Below are 16,849 nucleotides of genomic sequence, written 5' to 3'. Positions count from 1 at the left end.
ACGACGCCACAGCTGGCGCAACACCTGCGCCACGGAACCTCGACGCGACTCCAGAAACGCCGCGCATGCGTCGTGCACGTACGCGCCACCGCTGCGCCCCAGCTGTCGTCAAACCCTACCGCGCATGTAATGCTTAGCAAAAGGAACCCGACGCTATCTATGCTAATGACGCATACTACTACCAGCACAGTGCAATGAGACGACGGAATATGTAAATAAACAATGTCAAACGTACAAATGCGTGGTGATGTGCAAAGGCGTCGGAACTATTTTTCGACTGGGGGGGGCCAAAAAAATTGTACCATACATCATCATAATCATTATCGATTGTCCTTGAGGAGTCACACATGCGCAATATTGCAGGTGAATAAGCTAAATAAATAAGCCTGATCACCGACATGAAACCAAATCAAATCCGATAAAATTTTTATCCAACATCCCAGATGCTGGAGAGCAGTAAAAAATTTCTTGACGCTCCGCGTTAGAACCAGAGCATTGAAAGCAAATTAAATATTCTCTGCAAATCTGAGGGTACCCCAGTGCTAACAGTTAATAGACATTATGAGGAGTCGTATTTACAATAAAGTGAAACATAAGCAGTGATTTAGGAGCGAGTGAAGGAGACAGACACCCATGCTCGGAGTTCGCAACAGTGTCAAAACGGCAGGTTGAACTCCAGAATAATTATATTTGTGCAAGCCCCCATTTTCGTAATCGTTGGTCTTTTAGCCCGCGAGCTCTTGTTTGACGAAGCATCAGCTGAAGTCTACGGGTGCCTTTCGGCAGGGGGAGCCGTGCTCCCCCATTTTTACACCAGGGGGAGCCGTCGCTCCCCCTGCACCCCCTGTTCCGACGCCCCTGGTGGTGTGTCCTTCAGTACTCCCGTAGAAAGTAATCCTGCTGCTCCGCTACGGTTAAAACCCTGCGCGACCTAGTGCAAGATTTGCCAGTTTTTAGGTGCGGAGTACCTTAGCACCGCACAATGTCCGTGCGCGTCCGTGCGCATAGCATTTACAATTGTAAAAAAATCACAAAGGCACCGGCAGGATTCGAACCTGTGTCTGGTAGGCCAGACAGAGTTAGTGTCGGTCGTCTTACCCACCTGGCTACGACCGTTCTTTTTGCTTTATAAGTGAGTTAGAACCCGAGAGTCAAACGGCTTACTCCCTCGCCTGTAACGGTGCGGAGTACCTTAGGACCTCCCATGTCCGTCCGCGTCCATCCGTGCGCACACCACCATCAAGCTAAAATCAAGCGATATTCGACTTGAGCCGTGAGTTCCAGTTTCATTTAGGGAATAATCAAGGAAGGAAGGAAGTAAACTTTATTTTCCTGAGCACCCTTAGTCCAGGGCGCCGTCTTGGGAAGCCGTGGCCATGGCTTCCTCCGCTCTGTACGTCAGCAGGAGCTGTGTCGCAGCGCTGGGGTCAGCCAGACTTGCCTCCCAGGATGCTAGAGTTGGATTCGGGATGGGGGTCAACTTTGGATGTCGATCACAGGCCCATATTGTGTGGAATATGTTATTCCCTAAACATATTCCACACAATATAGGGAATAATCAAGGTGGAACTCACGGCTCAAATCGAATGACGGTCGGAGCGCAAATTGGATGTCACTCGCGGGGCAACCTGGATGTCATTCCGAGTCCCCTTACTCCGCACCCTAGCCATCATCCACGGAGTGGAGATGCTGCCATTTTTAAAGACGAGAGTCTTTCTTCGGCTACTTAAACGTAGAAATTTCGTTGTCTGTGAGTCTGTCTGTCACTCGATTCAGCCACCCGGCCAAAGTAAAACACAATGTGCGCAATAGTCTTATACAGTCGAGTCCACTTATAACGATACCGTTTATAACAATATATCGGATATAACGATGAACAGCTATGGCACCGTCAACTTTTGTATTCTTTCTATTGTAAAATAAACCGCTTATTACAATGGTGCAGTGCCACGATATCGGATATAACGATTGAATCCGGTTACAGTGTGCACCAAAAGTGCAACAGTGACGACTCTAAATGACGCGGTTGCGCAGCCTGCTCAGACAGTGTCTTCGTAGGAGGCCCAATGCGTGACACAGTCCCTCGGGGACTGTGTTACCGCCAAGGACATTTACCTCAGCTAGGTGAAGCACCTGAAGATGGTCTTGGAAAAGATTTGCGCTAGCTTCACACGCGGCAAACAAAGGTGACCGACTGTGGCTTCTTTTCCGCAAATTAGTAATAGTACGACCTTGCTGGCATGCGAATAAAAAGTTTTGAGCTCTGTTCCGTCTTTTTAGTTCGCAACCCGCTTATAACAATTATCGGTTATAACGATGGGAATTCCTTTGCACTTGGATATTGTTATAAGTGGACAAGACAGTATACCCACCGCCAAATACAAACGTCTAAACGTCCAAGTCCGGTGTTAATGTTCATACTTATCAACATTGTTGAACAATAACGAGACATTACGAAAATGTGAGGCATAAAATCTGCACATGAGTGATATTAGCAGTGTTCCTTTATTTAAAAAAATTACGGATGCTTGGTTTTTGCGATACCAAACAAAACACTACATCAACTGTAGAAAACCGTCGCCTGCTGTTGCCCGCGCTATCTGGCTGCATTAAAAAAAATTATGCGGGAACAGTAACGAAAGGTTCCATTAGATAGGTTCCACGTTCCGCTTGTAACGCTCGTAGAGTAGGGCAACGTGGTTCTATAAACGTTATAGCAGGGTGCCCTGATTCACTTGCGCCTCCGCCGTACTGCAGCGCTGGCATCGAGGCACGCGGCCTGGAGCAGTGGAACGCGGTAAATTTAAAGTGACTTGAGCAAACCTCTAGCGTGTTTACCTCGGGAGAAATCAGACGGGAGAGGAACGGCATGAGAGGTGAGCGGGAAAGAGAAGGGAGGCATTTACTGGGCAGGGGCGCCAGTCGACTATTGTCTTCCGTCGACATTTGCAACGAAAGGGCCAATTTCCGTTAAGTTCATTTTGTTACATTTAATTTTCGCAACGGCGCATGCGCATCTTTTTACTGGGCTTGTTCCTGTTATTCTTAATGCAGTCTCTACGGCTGCCAGCGCCCTCGCACCTCTGCGAAGTCACCTTGAGAAGTAAGTATACACAGGCGCGGAATCGTGGTTGGGGAGGTTTATAAACCTAAGAGATACAGTACACCGTCGTCAAAACGAAACTGTTATATTTAAAGCCTCGCTTTACTTCAAGATTATTTTTGTTTTTTCGGTCACCACTCCGTTGCACAAAGTGCAAATCATCAGCGCTTTCAACGAAATACAGCCTATAACGAAATCAGTTTCTTGCCCCCAAAACTTTGTTATAACCAGGGATAACCGTAGGTCCTCGGCATTATTCCCTTATAACTCGACAAGAGAGCACCGCGGTTTTTTGTAAATCGTGAGCGGAAAAAAAAAAAAAATTCGCGACTGCCTTGTAACGTACCCATTACATCGCGGTACTATTTGCGAACTAAAACTGCACGTGAAGTGAACTTAGCGATATCCGCTTTCCCAACTTTACAAACAGTGCAGCAGAGTAGCGCAAAAAAAAAACATCAAAATAACATTTATAATAATCGCAATTCATACTGCCGCACTAAAATTTAAACTGTAACACACTAAGACAGCGATCAATACATAAAAAATGACACTCAGCGTGCCGATACCTCACCAGTTCGCGAGAAAAATCCCGGCAGTCTCGCCATCTCGAAAATGTCGCCCGAAAACGTTGCCCCTGTCGTCGAGGGGCAGAAAGAACGTCGAGGAGCAGAAAGAAAACGTCGAGGAGCAGAAAGAACAGCCACGCAAACTTGGGCAGCGTTCCGACAACCGCCGCCGCTACTAACGGAGAGAGAGAAGCGGCCGTGACCGTGCACGACAACGTGCGGCGGAAGAGTTGCAAACTGAATCGGCCGCGACTCACATAGGTAGCGCCACTGACGACTTGCGCGTAAAACCCCTATATTTGGGAAAGTAGCGACTTTCTTGGATCTTTGCCGCCGTTTCCCTTCCCCGCAACTGCCCTCCTCGCACACCCTCTCAGGAGGGGAGACGACGGGGCTTCCGCGCGGAAACGTCAACAAACGTCACCGTGACATCTCCGCCGCTCGTCAAGCGGGTGTCGAACTTGTTTGCATTTTTATTTTTTTTTCCGCCGGACGCCATTTGTCGGCCACCATAGCGACTTTCAGAGCGCTTGCGCTTCTTCGCGCTTGTTCATAATCGCGATGCCGTTCTGCTGCGCCTACCATGTAATGTTAAATTGAAAAAGGATTCTCGCTGTTTACCATTCCGAGTGTCAAAAGAGGTGTCCAGCGCAAGAAGCAGTGGCTGCACAACATCGGAAGGAAAGACTTTGCGCATACCCGGAAGGACTTCTTTGTGCGACGTAAGCTACAATTTTTGGTATTTCAGCGCGTGCACGAGGAGTTGACAGAATCTGGTGAACTCGCTCTTTCACTTTCACAGCTGTTCTTAATTTTTGCGAAACAAGGCTTCCCCTTTTTTTTTACGGAGAAGCGGGTCGGGACACCGCAAAGTGAGGTCCAGTAAAATGCGCGCCTCTGCATCGATTAAAACTCTAATGCGGATTTAAGATACTTTTATTAATAATGTATACATTTATTGTCCCCTCTCTATTGGTCTGTAACGATGTGCTATTTCGGTAGAATTTTCAGCACGTGTCTTGAAAAATTGCTGTACAGCTGTATTTTGTTTTAGACATGCTGTAAAGAAGTTGTTTTTGATAGTAAAAAAAAAAAAGCCGCTTGCTGTAATATGTTAGTCATGTTCAGCAACACGTATTTTTCTTCAGTATTTCGGTATTTAAATTTGTATTTTGTATATTTACATGGGTTGTCCATTCGTTAGGTACTGGTTAGAGCTCGTATATGAACTTCCACATCACAACAGGAGGACATTGAAGCTATGATTCAGTTCTTTCCTTCTTTTTTGCCGATCGGAATGTTTTAAAACCAGTACCAGAGAAGTGTTCGTGATACCACAGTTTCAAATAATCGTATTATTGTTTTGCACCTCCATTTTATTGAAGATCAATTCGAACCATTCGTACTGCAGAAGTATGGGAAAAAAGAGGCTAAAACCAAACGCCGTTCCAACTTTGTTTTCCCACCGGCCGGCTCCAAAGAAACGAAAACCGCCCACCAAAAGATGCGAAATTCGCACACACTTGCAGCAAGGCCCTTAAAGACATTTTGCGTGTGTTCAAGGTTCGAGTTCAAATGCTTGTCACGAATGAAGATGCAAAAGTAGCTACGACGAAAAGTAGCAAATGCGGCAGTAAAAGTGTTGGCATGCGTGCGGCTGTTACGAGGTTCGGTGACAGTGCGGTGAAGTTATTTTGTGCATAATTTGTTAGAGAGATATGTTCATTCTTGCTCGTGTCCTTTTCTGATTGTCTTCTTGAACTGCATGTATATATCCTAAAATGTAATGTACGCGCCTTTCCTTCGCGTGAGCATGCCTTCGAAAAATGTATTTATATGTCCAGTATTTTGGGGATGCAGCACGGTGTCCTAATTATGTTACAGACGAAGTGCAAATAAAGAGTTTTCGTAGAGTGCTCTAATCAGCGTGTATTTATTTGTTTGTATAAATATACCGTCACGGGCGAATTGACATTACAGAGGGGAGTGAGTACAGAAACATAAAAAAATACCAAAACGCTGCTGAAGGTAGTGATTTCTAATGATGTACTGTTCGCTAATAAACTTCCTAGTAAATAAAAACACTTTAAGCATGGTTCAGTATGTTAGCTAGAGCGAAAGAAAACGCAACAAACGGAGTGGCAATGTACCTGGCAATAAAATAACAGGATTCTGTGTTTGTCGTCGCTTTTCTCGTCGCCACTTCTCCGTGAAGAGGTTAAAACCGTGCCTGTACAACACAATCGTCTGGCCTTTGCATAGCCATCGTGACGTCTGCATGCGACAGTTTTAATAACAACACGTAAAAACGTCGGAGCAATAAGCCATCCCATTGACCCTACCGCAGCGTCTCGAGAGCGCAGGGCGACAAAGCGTGCCGTGTGCAGCGCGGCGGCCGGTGCGAGAGTGAAATCCGAGGAGGAAAGCGGCCGGAGGGAGGAGAGTGTCGCTACTTTCCAAAATAGAGAGGTTTTACTTGCGCGCGGGCCGAGTCGGTATACCGTCGAATCTCCGCCAACCTCTTCCTTTTCCCACCGGGCACAAAATAAAGTTGTTCTCTCTCTCTCTCTCTCTCTCTCTCTCTCTCTCTCTCTCTCTCTCTCTCTCTCTCTCTCTCTTCGCGTGCCAAAAGCGATTACGGCCTGTCGCGCGACAAGGGGAAACAGATAAATAGGAGCAGGGTTCAGGTGCCGTCGCTTTACCAGCATCCAACAGCGGCTGATATGACTCCAGGCGTATTCAAGCTGTGTGATAAGACAAGACACCACCTTTGTCCAACAAGGCCGTGTTGCAGTAGGTCTGTTCAAGTTTGTTGAGGCCATTCCTGCTGAAGCATAGGTTTGTTGAAGTAACCCTTCGTGTTCTCTGATTCTCTCGCTAAGGTGTATTCGTTTCGACTGAAATCCAGTGACCATTTTAATGTCAGGCGGTCGTGAAGAAACTTTGAAGAACATCGTCCTCCTCCTCCTCCTCCTCCTCCTCCTCCTCGTCATCATCATCATCATCATCATCATCACTGATTGTATTGAACTCCCGCACCTTCAAAACACTTTCGAAGCCCCTAATGACGGGATGGTGAGTAATAATTATGCTTGTAATGAGGGTTATTATGCTGCTGGTACAATTCTAAACAAGCGTGGGTACAATGAACGTATATTCACTACAGCATGGCGACCTTCGGCAAGAGGAACCACAGCTAAAGAAATGTCTGGTGCCTGGTCAACCGAAAACCCTCCTACACAATTTTAAGGCCAACAAAGCGGTGCTCTCAGGGTCACACTTTATCCCCGCTAGGATTGCAAAGAATCGATTTCCGATAGTGCAGGGTATACGAAAGTGTGAAAATCTATCAGGCGTCTCCGCTCTGCAATGCACGTAACGGAAAGTTGATGCCGATAACGACGACGTTGATGCGAACGCAGACGAGTTTGGTAGCGATAATGCATGGCCTGTAACAGAAAGGAATGTGTGCGCGTGTTTTCTCCGCCCGTCCTTTTGCCGGAACACGTGTACGCGTTAATAGTGTAAAGTTGTCCATTTCTTTCAGAGTGATAGTACATCCTGGGCCCGCCAGCAGCTGTTGGCTTCGACTTCCTTCACTCGCGTTATACTTGTCCCTTCCGATTGATAAGAGCCACGTCACAGCCGGGTGGTCTAGGTGGTGTCACGACGCATATAGCCTCGCAGGGGGAAGTAATAATGGGCTCGTGGAGCCAATGTTTGCTCACGCGAACAGCTATCTGAGTCGTCGTCATGCGACTCAAGGGGCCTGATAAGGGCTCAAGAGCTTAGACACTTCGGGCTAGGTATAAAGGTGACCTCACAGCCCTCTATACTGGGAATATTGCACAAAAATACGGGTTTCCCAGATGTGGCAGACACGTTGCACCATCATGATTGATACGTGAACGGGATATACGTATATTATATATATATATATATATATATATATATATATATATATATATATATATATATATATATATATATATATATATATATATATATATACATAGAGAGAGAGATCATGAGGTTTGATGGGCCAGTATAAAAATAGTGAAAGAAGTCAACTGACACGTTTCCCGTTTTTTGTTTAGAAACTCCTTCTTCAGGGATTTTGAAGAAGGAGTTTCTAACTCCGAAACGGTTGGCAACAAAAAACGGGAAACGTGTCAGTCGACTTCTTTCAATATATATATATATATATATATATATATATATATATATATATATATATATATATATATATATATATATATATATATATATATATATATATATATATATATATATATATATATATATATATATATATATATATATATGGGGTGAGGGATTCCCTAAGAACACACATCAAAGATGCATTTCTTATTGCCAGTGCAATTCAGCTACTTACAGGTGCTTTGTAGCGCCGAATGAGGCCATTGTCATTTTTTGTGATACAGGGATAAAACGATCAAAGTCGAGAAAAAGACCGCCGCGAGTGAAAGCGGAATCGAACCCCCTGATTTATGACGACTGCCGGATCAAGGCTTCTTCTGACTTTCAACCGTTCTTATCTCACAAAGTCTAAATTCCTTCTTTGCCACCAAATGCTTAATCTTGGGAGGAGACATTGAAACTAACCCAGGCCCCACCCTTGAAGAAGTTTTTAACCAACTGAAGGACATTGCAAGCGACATTAAAGAAATAAAAGAAAAGCGGCTAGTAGACATAGATAACAAGCTTGACGCTCTGTCAGTCCTTGAAGTAGAGCTAGGGCACTGCAAAACGCAACTTAATTCAATGACTAGGGTAATACAAACATTAGAAAAAAGAATAGACGATCTTGAGAATAGGAGCAGAAGATCCAATCTAATCGTATACGGATTGCCGGAAGCACAATCTGAGACAAGTGAAACCCTCGCACAAGCCGTGAACAATGACGTCATACAGGATAAACTCAAACTACAACCGATTGCGATCGAGCGCATCCACCGGCTAGGTAAACCTGCTCCAAATCAAACCAGACCAGTTATCTTCAAACTTGTGGATTCGCGTCAGAAGGAAGCCATATTAAAGAATGGAAAGCACCTAAAGGGCACCGATTACGCCATTGGCGAAGATTTTTGTCGCAAAACTCGCGAAATTAGAAAAAAGCTTTGGGACAGTGCGAAATCGAACCGAGACAAAAAGGAAAAAGTGGCGCTGGCTTTCGAGAAGCTGTACATAAATGACTGCGCGTTCGTTTGGGATGAGGAGAAAGAAGAAAGGGTGCCTCTGAACAAGCCAAAAAACTACGAAATACCAACTCGGCCAAACACGCGGAGTATCAAACAAAACAAAAAATAACATTGCTAAACGTGAACGCCAGAAGCGTCGTGAATAAAGTGCAGCCACTTGAAGACCTGTTGCTACTTCATGAACCAGATATTGTAGCAATCACAGAAACCTGGCTCTCATCAGATATACTCGACCATGAAATCACTCCCCCTAACTATTCTGTCATCCGAAAAGACAGACCATCTCGAGGCGGAGGCGTCGCGTTGTTAATTCGACGTCCCATTTCATACACGCTACTGCCAGACGTTCCGGACACAGAAGCGGTTTTCTGCAAAATTTTGTGCAATAGCACAAGCATAGTGGCGGGTTGCGTTTATCGTAGCCCATCTTCTGGTTCGGAATGCATAGTTTCCATCCACAATTTTCTTCAGCAGCATGTCCATAGCTCTGCAGTCGTGATAATGGGTGATTTTAACCTTGCTGATATAAACTGGAGTACCATGCACCACACCTTTCAGGGTTCAGAGGATTTATTCGATTTAATGTTAAATTTTAACCTCCATCAAATTGTTTCATGCCCAACTCGTGTTCAAGGAACAGCCACAAGTGTACTAGATTTAATACTTATTAGTAGTCACCTTAGCCATATGGACACTCAAGTTGATGTTGTAGAGGGCATTTCAGACCACAGAGTGCCTATTTGCCGGTTAACACTTGATCACAGATTACACCTACAATCAACAGTAAACCATGTTCCAGACTTCAGTAAAGCAGACGACGCCAGCGTACTAACTTATTTAGCTCATGAATTTTACGAGTTTGTGGAATTGAACTGTGATCCTGCCACAACTGTAAATGACCTCTGGCTAAGGTTCAAGCGCACTGTTCTGCACTGCATGAATAAATTTATTCCATTGCGGCCTACACGGCCGCAAAGAAATAACCCCTGGATCACAAGAGAAATTCTACACGCAAAGAGGAAAGTCAAACGACTTCGGAAAGCGGTAAAACAACAGTGCTGCAGTGCGAATACATCAAAACTAAAAATAGCTATTTCACACTTTAAGGCCAAAACAAAGCAAGCAAAACAACATTACTTTAAAGTAACGCTACCGTCATTCATTACTGGTAACCCACAAAGGTTCTGGAAGCATTTCAGCCCTAGAAAAAACAACAGTCCTGAACTTTCATTGCAACAGAAAACGGCAAAGTCCAATATGTACAACAACTTTTTCCATTCCGTTTTTACAAAAGATGACGGGAAAATTCCACAGCTTGCACATATGGATAATACTGTAATCAGCCCTCTAGATGTAACTGACGAAGGAATATTTTGCCTTTTGCTCGGACTAGACCCCAAAAAATCTTCCGGGCCAGATGACGTCCCCAATCCTTTTCTTAAGCGATATGCCGAATGGTGCAGCAAATACCTTGGTATGATTTTCCGCAAATCTCTCGCCCTAGCAAAACTTCCAGACGACTGGAAAAAAGCTAAAATCACACCGATTCCCAAAGCAGGAAATAGCGATAACCCTTCAAACTTTAGGCCAATATCTTTAACCAGCACGTCATGCAAAATATTGGAACATATAATCTTGAAACACTTAACCGTTTTTTTAGAGACTAAGGGCGTTTTGTCATCGTGCCAGCACGGGTTTCGCAGCGGATTATCGACTATCACGCAACTAACAGAAGTTGTTCATGATTTAGCATTATCTATTAACAATTGCACGCAAACGGATATCATACTACTAGACTTTGCTAAAGCATTTGATTCCGTATGTCACAATAAATTAATTGCAAAACTTCGAAGTATTATTGGAGATGGAATATTAACAGATTGGGTTAAGGACTTCTTAACTAACCGTTCGCAATATGTCCTGTATGACCAAGTACCGTCAGAAACCTTGCCTGTTACGTCCGGAGTACCACAAGGCTCCGTTTTGGGGCCTTTGTTATTTCTTGTTTTTATTAACGATATCACAGACAGTATCTCTTGCAACATTAGGCTCTTCGCCGACGACTGCATTATTTACAAAGAAATTACAAGCCATGCAGATCACCTTGCACTAAGCGATTCTTTACACCATCTTTCCAACTGGTGCGACATGTGGCAAATGTCGATTAACCCCAAAAAAACAGTGTGCATGACGATAACCCGAAAAAAAGAAGCTATGCAGTATGACTACAGCATTAGAGGCACCAGGCTTGAAAAAGTGAATGAACATAAATATTTAGGCGTCACGATTACTTCAAACCTCAGATGGGATGCGCACATCTCTAATATTACTTCAGTTGCTCTGCGCAAGCTCTTTTATCTTCGCAGATGCCTTCGGTTGGCCCCTCACTCAACCAAGCTTTTAGCCTATACTATTTACGTAAGACCGGTATTAGAATATGCTAACACAGTATGGTTTCCCTATACAGTCACTAACATTCAAAAGCTAGAAAATGTACAGAGGAAGGCAGCAAGGTTCATCTGCAACAAATATAAGCGCACTGATTCTCCCACAAATATGTTAGCAAGCTCTGGCCTCCAAACACTTGCGATTAGAGCAAAACAAGCGCGCCTTAAATTTCTTTTTCAGCTACTTCACAACCATTATAAAATTGACCCATCATTGTATATTCGTCCATCAGACTCCCGCGTTACCAGGCACAAACATTCACACACACTGAAAGAGTACTCCTACCGCAATGACACATTCAAGCACTCCTTTTTTCCACTTGCAATAAGGGAATGGAACTGTTTAGATCCCTCCTTAACTAATGCAACATCGGTATCTGACTTTGCACCAAAATTAGAAAATATGTTCTGTTGATGTGGCAACACTCGCATCCCCAGCGGCATTGCGCCACCAGTGAAAGCGTATTTGTGGAGTATATAAGTGTTAACTGGGGTGTTTGCAAGTTTGGTATTATTTGCCTGTGTACCACTGGATTTCATGCACAATTGCTCTTCTTTTTGGTGTTGGTTTCTTTGTCTTAAGTTAAAAAGCGTGACTTGATTATGCTTTTTCTTATGAGTGTGTTCATGTTGTAAGTTTTCAAGTGTGTTGTTTAAGAATTTCAGCTCCGTATTCTTCCTATCTAATTAAAAGTAAACAAATTTGTATATTTTTCGCTCTTTTGACTGTCATTTCACTACATTCCTGTTTCTGTTTTCTGCGCTGATATTTATTTATGTACCACCTGCATGTACCACATGTACCATCTGTATGCCCACCTGCTATGGTCTCGGAATGAGACTGGCAGTATTGAAAATAAATAAAATAAATAAAATCTCATCCCTCCAACGGCTTATCGGGTTTCTTCTAGTCGCGTCTCTTGGTAGCCACTCCGTCGCCCTGGTGGACCACCGTGCCAGTCATCCACCATTGTCCACCTTCATCTGAACGTGACCTGGGATGTCTTTCCTCGAGACTCTCATCTCCAATTTCTAGGCGCCACTCTTATCGCTCTTCTTACCATGGCTCGTTGAGCCGACCTCAGCTTGCTGTCGAAGTGGTCGCGGTCAGTAAGTCTCCGATCTTCTGCCCACAAGCCATCTCCGGGAGTACGCCTTGGTTTTATGCCTCCAGAATGCCGAATGCTCTCGACAACACAATTCGACGCCTGATTTCGTCGTCGTGGTTTGGACCGGCACCAACAGGTTACCAAAATAGTTATGTTTATCGACATCTTCTTGCATTTCATCGCCTACGTTGAAGGGGCATCCCGTTGAGGTCGGTACGTTGCGCTGACACCGCGCGGAAAAGATTCCGTTACGGGCGGAGCGGAGAGGAGAAAGGTCTGATGCTACTTTAAACGCAGCGGGCGTTGAAACTAGAGAAGAGATGACGCCACCTTAAGTAACATCGTCGCCAGTGACGCATGCGCAGTGCAGTGAAACAGCAGTAGGCGTAAAACCAGCAGACACTGTGGCCGAAGAGAGACGTAAAATAAGAACCACCGTAAGCATAGTTATCTCGTAGGCATTTCGGCAGTTTTACGGAAGTCGTCGGATGCATCACAACCCTGCCCGGCTCCTCTTCGCTTCAGGCTATTACAAACTCCATGCACTCTGAACAGGTCTCTACGAGGAAGCCTTGTACGGTACCAGTTCATTGTTCCATAGCTACCCGTGGTGGAACTAGTTTTGCGAACTCGAGCAAGCCGCATTTCTCTTTCGCTTATTCGTGCCGGCAAACATTTAAGTTGGCGATCCGTCAACTCCGAGCGGAGTACGAACAGGGAACGACAGAGCGTATGTGGAGAGGGGGTACTCAAGCCGAGACCCGGGCGACACAGCGGCACTGACTGCGGGGGCACTACGCTTGCAGTAGATCACAGGAGACTGAGTGGAAGCCGTGCCGGCTGCCTTATCGCTGCCTGACGCATCCGCCGAGAAACTTCTTGACGCTTCCCATCACCGCTTGTGCGCGTTACAAAATTGTGCGTGACGCGAGTGCAGGGCTGAGCAGGTGGCAGAATAGTATGGAATGGAAATGAAGGCAGCGACATGCACACACCGGACAACAAAGTGAGCGACAGGCAGCCGATGCCTCTGCTGAAGCAAGCAAACGTGGCCGATGACGTGGTTTGAACGCAAAGCATGGTTACCACTGTGTGCGAAAGGTGTATGAGAAACACCGCGTATAGCGGGCTTCTAAAGCAGTAGAAAGGCGCGCGCATCGGGCCCAGCCTCGTGTCCGGGAGAGCGAGGAAGTAGGTGCTCCGTTCGACAAGGTGCAAATTTACCTGCGAGTTCGTGCTGCGCCGCCGCTAGTGCGGCAAAACGACCTGTTTTTGTAGCTGTGGCAAAATGTCGTTTTGCCGCACGAACGGCACCGAAGCAGCGAATTCACAGGTAATACACATTATGTAGAACAGTATTCACGCATCCGTCAAGGTTTGCCAGTGGATATTCCAATACGTTTTCGTGCAACTTCGTAAAACGCACAAAAGCGCTTCAGAGTACAGGTCCGAACACACAACCGGAAAGGTTCGCGCAGCGGCTCGCCGTCACCGACCGCGGCGTCGCGCAGTCGGCGCGTGAGACCGCACAGGCTGCCGGTTTCCCACAGCTGCCGACGGCGAAATCGCCGATTGGCAGGCTCCCCCGAGGTGCGTTACCATGGCCACGCACGTGATCACATCCGCCACCGCTCATTGGCCTCTGTGCTTTGCGGCACTGCACGAACGGTGCTCGGGTCCGTCCGCTCCTCACGTCGAGCAAAATGCGTCGACTTCGTGGAAAAAGGTTGCGTGCGCCTGCCGATGTCGGAAAGCGGAGTGCGTGGAGTCGCGCGACATCAGCTAAAAAGGCGGTACTCGATGCTTAGTATAATCGCTTATTCGAAGTTTCTGCGGCCCCAACTGCAGTGCAAGGAGAACAAATACCCTTTTTAACAAAGCACTCCTTACAACCTTGTTATAAGCTTCTACATTATATATTGCGTGCGTGCGTGCGTGTGTGCGTGTGCGTGCGTGTGCGTGTGCGTGTGTGCGTGCGTGCGTGCGTGAGAGAGAGAGAGAGAGAGAGAGAGAGAGAGAGAGAGAGAGAGAGAGAGAGAGAGAGAGAGAGAGAGAGAGAGAGAGAGAGAAATGGATACAACTCCGCCGAAGGCATTGTCTCGAGCCGCAAAATCAATAAACGAATGACAGTGTCACCGGTTCACCTGCTATATGCTGTAGCGTGTTGGTAAAGCTAGATAACGCTTTTCATGACTAATCTCCACTGAGTACACGGAGAGCCAGAATGGCGACGCAGCCGGGGCGAAAGAACCGGCACAAGGACGTTCGTCCTTTCCTTCTTTTAGTCCCCTCTCGCGCTAAGGTTAACGGGATTGACCACACCGCCAGTCGGTGCTGTTCCAATGGTACTGCTTTACACGATACCGTGACAATGTGTACGTGGTAATTGATGAGAATAACAGTTGTGTTTTCGTTGTAGTAAAGAAATACAGAAAACAAAGTCGAGAAGAGGTCAACCGTGTGCCGCAGTCAAGGAAGTCAAACCCACGATTTTTGACATAACGTGTGTGGTGCTGAGCTGCCAACTGAGCTACCAGGGTGGCTAACCCCCCTCGGTTTTTCGTAGGAGTCTATTAGATGACGAAACCACGAGCAACTTAACCGGTGCCGTCCCTCGACAGCCGTGAAGTGACGTGGTCGAATTCGGAAATAGACGGCCATTTTTTACATAAGAAGTACTTCTTGGGCTGTCTCAACACGACAATTTTGGTCTGTCTGTCTGTCTGTCTGTCTGTCTGTCTGTCTGTCTGTCTGTCTGTCTGTCTGCTTGTCCGTCCGTCCGTCCGTCCGTCCGTCCGTCCGTCCGTCCGTCCGTCCGTCCGTCCGTCTGTCTGTCTGTCTGTCTGTGTGGCTGTATGTCTGTCACTCGCTCCAGCCATCCGGAAAAAAACGCGTGAAAGAACGCTTGGACACAAAGTATACATAAGCAAGACCATAATAAACTACCAAAACTGCTGCCATGATTCATACATGTCCCCAATTATGCAGCGCAAGGAAACCTCACGCAAATTTATTTTATTTATTATACCTCAAATACCCCAGTACGGGGTGCTACATGAGGGATGGGCTGTGGTACAGATTTCTTTCTATGTGCGTTTTGAACAGAATGGGGCTTGTGTGGTGCACGACGTCGAATGGAAGATCATTCCGATCCTTTGCTGTTCGAACGAAAAACGAGCGAAGGTGGGCAGTTGTGCGCGCATGCGCAGGATAAACGGTGTCGGGGTGGCTAGTTTGAGAAGAGATGCGATGTGCGGGCATGATACTGGATGCGTCAGACAATGAATGAAAGAATTTGTGAAAAAGGGTTAGCCTAGCGGCCTTGCGTCGGTCGCAAATACAGGTTCTGAAGTTGGGCTCGGTTTTTCAGGTTAGTGACACTTGAGTGACGTGAATATTCAGAGTAAATAAACCCTGCTGTCCTAGTCTGAATAGATTCCAACATTTTGGATAGATTAGATTCATGCGGCTCTCAGACTCCGCAAGCGTATTCGAGTTTCGGGCGTACTAATACAGTCGAACACGGATATATCGAACACGGGTATATCGAATTATTGTCTATATCGAACTCATAAATTATCCCCTTGAAAATTCTGTGTAAAAGTATAGGAATTCGTACTTCTATATCGAACCGCATTTTTCCCGACATTGGTTATATCGAACGCCGCGCGAGTTGGGAGGTGCTCTTCGGCGGTCGCTGCACCCCCGATTGAGGTTGAAGAGTATATAGAGGAATGCGCGGGCATGGCGAAGGCTGGCTCGCAAAACTAATCCCCCCTACCGGAACGAATTTGCGCTTGCCCAGGCGGGCCCGCTACCGGCCGACGTAGCGTTAGCGGACGAAGCCCGGTATGCTAAATCTCTCTAGGAACACAAGCCCGAACGCTCGGAAAATGTGACAGTGCGAGGTAGGGATGCCCCCAATGCGCACGTACTTTTTTTTTTGCGGCTGCGTACGTTCCCCGGCTTGCCGAAAAAGAGTTTTGTTTTCTCTCTCTCTGGGTCTGTCTTCCCCCGATGTCGTCTCGGGAAAGGGAAGAGGGAACGAAGGCGCTGGCGGCCTCCTCCTTCTTTTGCATTTTGCTGCTGTTTCTGCTGTTTGGCGAGTTGTCCCGCACCTTTCGGAGATCACTGTTTCTCTCGGAGATGACCATCGCGAGCGCTTGGAATTGTTACCTTCAAAGTTCTTGTGGTACGTGCGCACTGTTCTTCTTTTGCGTGCGTGTTGTGCGTGGTGTGCGAAGGCGCAGCGTACTGTTGGAATTTTCTAGTTGTGCAGCCTCGAGAAGATCGAGACCAGCGCCTTTAATTTCATTTCCAGGACGAAGAAGCAGGCGATTTTTTTTTTCACGGAAATAAAGCGTCCTGTTGCGTCCTGAGTGCGGATTTAGTTGTCATT

The 16,849-nt window shown here is 46.2% G+C and overlaps 1 protein-coding gene across 3 annotated transcripts in view; it reads right to left on the bottom strand.

Moving 5' to 3' along the window:
• Cpes (Ceramide phosphoethanolamine synthase) overlaps positions 1-16,849 on the bottom strand; it is a 99,638-nt gene that overhangs the window by 48,500 nt on the left and 34,289 nt on the right. Inside the window, exon 1 of one of the 3 annotated variants that reach the window (XM_077693395.1) lies at positions 3,678-3,910. The exons of the other annotated variants lie outside the window; for them this stretch is intronic. Within the exon in view, the coding sequence (XP_077549521.1) occupies positions 3,678-3,711 (34 nt within the window). The 5' untranslated portion in view covers positions 3,712-3,910. Of the gene's footprint in view, positions 1-3,677; positions 3,911-16,849 lie in introns of those variants that run through there. 3 annotated transcript variants of the gene reach the window in all.

This window comes from Haemaphysalis longicornis, unplaced genomic scaffold (genome assembly GCF_048455015.1).
Source record: "Haemaphysalis longicornis isolate Haplotype H1 unplaced genomic scaffold, Haemaphysalis longicornis Haplotype H1 scaffold_12, whole genome shotgun sequence".
NCBI lineage: Eukaryota > Metazoa > Arthropoda > Arachnida > Ixodida > Ixodidae > Haemaphysalis > Haemaphysalis longicornis.
Note: the sequence above shows the minus strand (reverse complement) of the source record. Positions and strands in the feature narration are given on the sequence as shown.